Source organism: Anas platyrhynchos, chromosome 33 (genome assembly GCF_047663525.1).
Source record: "Anas platyrhynchos isolate ZD024472 breed Pekin duck chromosome 33, IASCAAS_PekinDuck_T2T, whole genome shotgun sequence".
Taxonomy (NCBI): Eukaryota; Metazoa; Chordata; class Aves; order Anseriformes; family Anatidae; genus Anas; species Anas platyrhynchos.
The window spans coordinates 8521610-8528581 of record NC_092618.1 but is presented as its reverse complement, the minus strand read 5'-3'; the positions used below and the strand labels follow the sequence as shown (position 1 = coordinate 8528581).

Sequence of the window (6972 nt, the reverse complement as noted above, 5' to 3'; positions counted from 1 at the left end):
GGATTAGGCCGGGACTAGGCCGGATTAGGCCGTATTATGCCGGGATTATGCCGGGACTAGGCCGGATTAGGCCGGATTAGGCCGGGATTATGCCGGAATCAGGCCGGGATTATGCCGGGACTAGGCCGGGACTAGGCCGGATTAGGCCGGATTAGGCCGGATTAGGCCGGGATTATGCCGGGACTAGGCCGGGACTAGGCCGGATTAGGCCGGATTAGGCCGGATTAGGCCGGGATTAGGCCGTGTCTCACCCACGCAGGCCACGCGTGCCGCGTCCAGCCGGTAGCCGGGGTCGCAGGCGCAGGTGAAGCCCTGGGGCACCCGCACGCAGTGCCCATGCTCGCAGCCGCTCAGCACCCCGCACAGCTCCGGCGGCAGCGCCTCGTCCCGGGGGTCTGCGGGGGGGGGTCCCCGTCAGCCCCCTCCCCATAAAAAAAACAAAATCCCCCCCCAAAACCCCTCAATCCCGCCCCCCCCCAAACTCACCATCCTCGCTGGCTCGCCCCGGCCGCTCGGCCACACCATGGGGCTGGAAGAGCCACGGGGGGGGGTCCTGGGGGGCGCTGGGGGGGCTGCGGGGCCGGGAGGAGCGGGGGGGGCCCCGGCGGGACCCCTCGAAATCCTCCAAGTCCTCGTAGCGGGGGGGGGCGGCGTAAAGGGCGTCCCCGCGGGGGTCGTAGCCCCCCCCCAGCCCATAGGGGTCGTAGTCGGCGCGCAGCCCCGGGGGGGGCAGGCGGGGGCCCGGACCCCCAAAGGGGAGGGGGCCGTAGGGCAGCCCGTAGTGGGGGGGGTATTCGGGGCCGTATTCGTAGGGGGGGCCCAGCCCCGGGCCGGGGGGGCGCAGGACGTTGCAGAGGAACTCGAAGTCATCTGGGGGGGGGGGGGGGGGAGAAAAAAAAATGGGGGGGGGGGCAGGTTGTGGGGTGGGGTCCTAAAAATTGGGGATGCTAAGGGGGGGGGTGTAAAGAGGTGGGGGGGGCACTGTTATATGGGGGGTACCCAAGGGGTCTCCATTAGGGGGGGGGCGTTGTGGGGTGGTGGGAGGGGTTCCCATTATTGGGGGGGGCAAAGGGGTCCCTGTTATGGGGGGGGTCCAAGGGGTCCCAATCATGGGGGGGGTGTCTAAGGGGGACCCACTCTGGGGGGTGCCCATGGGGTCCCCATTATGGGGGTCTGGGGGGGGTCCCTATTGCTGGGGTAGGAGGGGGGCAGGGTGGGGGTCCCCCTGTGTGGGGTCTTGGGGACATGGGGACATGGGGACATGGGTATAGGGGATGGGGGGGTCGTGGGCATGGGAGGGGGCATGGGGACGTGGGCATGGGGGGGGGGACAGGGACATGGGGGGACATGGGGACACAGGGATGTGAGGCTATAGGGCCTTAGGGACATGGGGACATGGGGACGAGGGGACAAGGGGCCGTAGGGGACACGGGTGCATGGCAACATGAGGCTATGGGGCCACGTGGCTGTGGGGTCATAGGGACGTGGGGACATGGGGACACGGGGACATGGGGACACAGTGAGGTGGGGACATGGGGAGGTGATGTGGGATGTGGGGAGACAATGGGGGACACTGGGATGAAGGGATGTGGGACATGGGGACATGGGGACACGGGGATATGGTGACGTGGGACAGGGGGATGTGGGACAAGGGGAGGCGACGTGGGACATGGGGACACAGGGACACGGGGATTTGGGGACATGGGGGATACAGCGCCATGGGGATATGGGGACACAGGACGTGGGGACACGGTGACGTGGGACATCAGGATGTGGGACATGGGGACACGGGGACACGGGGATTTGGGGACATGGGGGATACAGCGCCATGGGGGTATGGGGACACAGGACGTGGGGACACGGTGACGTGGGACATCAGGATGTGGGACATGGGGACACGGGGGGGGCATCAGGGGACAGTGCCGGGACACGGGGATGGGGGGCCACGGGGACATAGGGCAGGGATATGGGGACACGTGGGGACAGGGCGACACGGGGGGGGTGACGGTGACACGGGGGGGGTGACAGGGGGTGGCCTCACCCATGGCGCGGGTGTCGTTGGTGACGCAGCGGCGCTGGGAGCCGTCCAGCACCAGGGGGGGGGCGCAGGAGCAGAAGTAGGAGCCCACCGTGTTGACGCAGCGGCCCCCGATGCACGGCTCCGCGTCCTCGTCCTGGCACTCGTCGTTATCTGGGGGGGGGGCGGTGGTGGTCGGCAAGGGGGTGGGGGGCACGGGGGGGGGGGCTGGAAGGGGGCTCGGGGGGCTGGAAGGGTGCTCGGGGGGCTGAGGGCAGGGTGCTTGGGGTGCGAGTAGGGTGCTCGGGGTGCAGACAGGGTGCAGGCAGGGTGCTGAGGGTGCAGGGAGGGTGCACTCAGGGCACAAGTTGGGTGCTCAGGGTGCAGGTATTGTGCAGGGAGGGTGCACTCAGAGCACAATTAGGGTGCTCAGGGTGCAGGTAGGGCACGCTCAGGGTGCTCAGGGTGCTGGCTGGGTGCTGGAAGGGTGTGGGCAAGGGTGCTCAGGGTGTGAGCTGGGTGCAGGCAGGGTGCTCAGGGTGCAGTCAGGGTGCAAGTAGGGTGCTCAGGGTGCAGGTAGAGCGCACTCAGGGCACAAGTTGGGTGCTCAGGGTGCAAAGAGGGTGCTCAGGGTGCAGCCAGGGTGCACTCAGAGCACAATTAGGGTGCTCAGGGTGCAGGCAGGGTGCTGGCAGGGCACAAGTTGGGTGCTCAGGGTGCAAGTAGGGTGCACTCAGGGCATAAGTTGGGTGCTCAGGGTGCTGGCTGGGTGCTGGCAGGGTGCTCAGGGTGCAGGCAGGGTGCAAGTAGGGTGCTCAGGGTGCTGGCAGGGTGCTGGAAGGGTGTGGGCAGGGTGCTCTCAGGGTGTGAGCTGGGTGCAGGCAGGGTGCTCAGGGTGCTGGCAGGGTGCAAGTAGGGTGCTCAGGGTGCAGGTAGAGTGCACTCAGGGCATAAGTTGGGTGCTCAGGGTGCAGACAGGGCACGCTCAGGGTGCTCAGGATGCAAGTTGGGTGCTCAGGGTGCTGGCTGGGTGCAGGCAGGGTGCTCAGGGTGCAGGTAGGGTGCTGGCAGGGCACAAGTTGGGTGCTCAGGGTGCAAAGAGGGTGCTCAGGGTGCAGCCAGGGTGCTCTTAGGGTGCTTTCTGGGTACAGGTTGTGTGCTCAGGGTGCAGGTAGGGAGCTCAGCGTGCTGGCTGGGTGCTCAGGGTGCTCTCAGGGTGCAAGTAGGGTGCAGGCAGGGTGCAAGTAGGGCGCACTCAGGGCACAATTAGGGTGCTCAGGGTGCAGGTAGGGCGCACTCAGGGTGCAGTCAGGGCACAAGTCGGGTGCTCAGGGTGCAAAGAGGGTGCTCAGGGTGCACTCAGGGCACAATTAGGGTGCTCAGGGTGCTCAGGGTGCAGGCAGGGTGCACCCAGGGCACAATTAGGGTGCTGAGGTCAGGGTGCTGGGGGTGCTGGGGGTGCTGGGGGTGCTGGCAGGGTGCTCAGGGTGCTGAGGGCAGGGTGCTCAAGGTGCGAGTAGGGTGCTCGGGGTGCACAGGGTGCTCTTAGGGTGCAGTCAGGGTGCAAGTAGGGTGCTCTCAGGGTGCAGGCAGGGTGCTCAGGGTGCTCAGGATGCAAGTAGGGTGCTCAGGGTGCAGGCAGGGTGCACCCAGGGCACAAGTAGGGTGCTGGGGGTGCTGAGGTCAGGGTGCTGGGGGTGCTGGGGGGGTGCTGGGGGGGTGCTGGGGGTGCTGGGTGCTCACCCACGCACTGCAGGTGCTCCTGCTCGTAGTAGTAGCCGCTGGGGCAGTAGCAGCTGAAGCCGGGGGCGGCGTTGATGCAGACCCCCCCCCGGCACAGCTGCGGCGCGAACACCCGGCACTCGTCCACATCTGGGGGGTAAGGGGGTAAGGGGGGGGGCGACGTCAGGGGGAGGGTCCTCGGAATTGGGGGGGGCACCCCCGAAACGGGGGAGCCCCTATATAGGAGGGGAACCCCAAAATAGGGGGGGTATTGCCCCAAAATAGGCGGGATGCACCCAAAAGGGGAGGGGCGTAACCCCACAAAATAGGGGGGGCATCCCCAAATTGAGGGGGCACCCTGAAAAATGGGGACATCCCCAAAATGGGAGGGGTGAGTCCCCCAAATGGGGGCCATTCCCAAATTAGGGGGGGTGAGTCCCCAAAATGGGGGGCATCCCATAAATGGGGGAGCCCCAAAACAGGGGTGGCATCCCCAAAATGGGGGGGCATCCCCAACATTGGGGAACCGCTAAATACAGGGGGGAGCCCCTGAGTAGGGGGGGGAGTCCCTAAACGGAGGGAGCCCCCAAATGGGGGGGGCCCCATCGCTGTGCCCCCCCCGCGGCCGCACTGACCTGCTGCTGAGCCCTGGGGCCCCGTGGTCTGGCCGGTCCCGTGGGGGCAGAGGGCTCGGTGCTCGGCTTGGGGGGGGGGACAGAGGTGTCACCCCCCCTGCACCTTGGCACCATCCTGACCCCATCCCCAGCCCATCCCTGTCCCCATCCACACCCCGATCCCAATCCCATCCCATCCCAGTCCTAATCCCTGGCAATACCCACCCCAATCCCAATCCCTTTACAATCCCATCCCCATCCCCATCCCAAATCCCATCACCACCCCAAACCCATCCCAATCCCTTCCCACCCCAATCCCAGTCCCATCCTCATCCCATCCCCATCCCATCCCCATTCCATCCCAGTCCCAATCCCAATCTATCTCAATCCCATCACCAACCCCATCCCAATTCCATCTCCACCCCCCCAATCCTATCCCAATCCCATCCCAATCCTAATCCTATCTCCATCCCAATCCCATCCCATCCCAGTCCCAATTGCAACTCCAATCCCATCGCCATCCCATCCCATCCCAAATCGCATCCCATCCCACTCCACTCCAATCCCAATCCCATCCCATCCCATCCCAGTCCTATCCCCATCCCTTCCCATCCCAGTCCCAATCCCCATCCCCATCCCCATCCCCATCCCCATCCCCATCCCCATCCCCATCCCCATCCCCATCCCCATCCCCATCCCCATCCCCATCCCCATCCCCATCCCTATCCCCGTCCCCATCCCCAATCCCAATCCCCATCCCCAATCCCACTCCCACCCCAATCCCTTCCCACCCCACGCCATCCCCAATCCCCTCCCCCCCCCATAGCGTCCCCATGTCCCCACCGGTTCCAGGCGTGGGGCACGGCCTCGGGGGGGGGCAGCGGACCCCCCAGGCGCCCCCCACGCTGCAGCAGCACTGCTGCCGGCTGACGTTGGGCGCCAGCACCCCGCAGGCGGGGCTGAAGCACGCCGCCAAGCCCGGGGGGGCTTCCACGGCTCCGGGGGGGGCCGGAGGAGTGGGGTCGCTGGGGGGGGTCCCCCGCACATCCCCGTCACCGGATCGAACTCGTGCCCCCCGTCGGGGCAGAGGCAGAGGAAGGAGCCGTCCACGTTCTCGCAGCGCGCCGCCCCGCACACCCCCGGCAGCGTCGCGCACTCGTCCACGTCTGGGGGGGAAACACGAAGGGGGGGGGCTCAGTGTCACTCTGGGTGTCCCCCCCCTGCTGTCCCCGCTGTCCCCGTACCCTGGCAGTGGTGGCCGTGCCGGGCGGCCTCGTAGCCCTGGTGGCAGGCGCACTGGAAGGAGCCGGGGAGGTTGTGGCAGGCGGCGTGGGGGCCGCAGCGGGACCCCCCCTCGGCGCACTCGTCCTCGTCTGCAAGCGGGGAGGTGACGTTTTTTTGGGGGGAGGGGGCGGTGGGGACATTGGGGGGGGAGCGTGGAGCCGTCCCCCAAAAGCTCAGCCCCATGGGGGGGTCCCCACTGTCCCCCGATGGTCCCTGCTCTCCGTCTCCATCCTGACCCCATGGAGAAGCCCCCCTGCACCTCGACCCCATTGGCTTGTCCCCAGTGGCCCCATTGGCTTGTCCCCAATGTCCCCCATCGTTTTGTCCCCATTATCTCCCGTGGTGTTGTCCCTGATGTCCCCTGCTGCCCATCCCCATCCTGACCCCATAGAGAAGTCCCCCTGCACCTCGACCCCATTGGCTTGTCCCCAGCATCCCCGTTGTTTTTTCCATGTCCCCCATAGCTTTGTCCCTATTGTGCCCCATTGGCTTGTCCCTGATGTCCCCCATGCCATGGCCCCTCAGGGTCCCCTCAGCCTCTCCGTACCCCCATCCCCATCCCCGTGCCCCAGTCCCTGTCCCCATGGCCCCATCCCCGTCCCCATGGCCCCATCCCCGTCCCCATGGCCCTGTCCCCATCCCCATGGCCCCATCCCCATCCCCATGGCCCCATCCCCGTTCCCATGGCCCCATCCCCATCCCCATGGCCCCATCCCCATCCCCATGGCCCCATCCCCATCCCCATGGCCTCATCCCCGTCCCCATGGCCCCATCCCCATCCCCATGGCCCCGTCCCCATCCCCATGGCTTCATCCCCGTCCCCATGGCCCCATCCCCATCCCCATGGCCCTGTCCCCGTCCCTATGGCCCCGTACCCTCACACCCCCCGCCGTCCCGGGGCCGGTAGCCGAGCTGGCAGGGGGGCACGCAGCGGTAGGATCCGGGCAGGTTCTCGCAGCGCTCGGCCCCACACAACTCGGCCCCATGCTCCTGGCACTCGTCCACATCTGCGGGGACACCGGGGGGACCCCAAGCATGGGGGGGGGACAAGGTGGGGTGGGGGATGATGGGGACCACGGCCCCGGGCAGGATGAGCCCCGTGCGCATCACAGCCCTGTGTGCGGGTTCCCATCCCTGTCCCAGTCCCCATCCTCGTCCCGTTCTGGTCCCTGGACCTGTCTCCATTCCCATCCCATCCCCAACCCCATCCCAATCTCACCCTAATCCCATCCCAATCCCACCCCCTATTTTCATCCATTATTGGTCTCCATCTCCATCCCCATCCCAATCCTGTTCCAATCCCACCCCCATCCCCATTCCAAACCCATTCCATCC

At 66.8% G+C, this 6972-nt stretch overlaps 1 protein-coding gene across 1 annotated transcript; it reads right to left on the bottom strand.

The window, feature by feature from the left end:
- Positions 1 to 460: 460 nt before the first annotated feature.
- LOC140000205 (latent-transforming growth factor beta-binding protein 4-like) lies at positions 461 to 6139 on the bottom strand. Its single transcript, XM_072030003.1, has 6 exons — positions 5598 to 6139; positions 5197 to 5519; positions 4375 to 4440; positions 3761 to 3889; positions 2042 to 2191; positions 461 to 870 (listed from the first exon to the last, which is right to left on the bottom strand). Exons 1-6 carry the CDS (start codon positions 6053 to 6055, stop codon positions 461 to 463), a joined length of 1536 nt encoding a protein of 511 aa, XP_071886104.1. The 5' UTR covers positions 6056 to 6139.
- Positions 6140 to 6972: the final 833 nt, after the last annotated feature.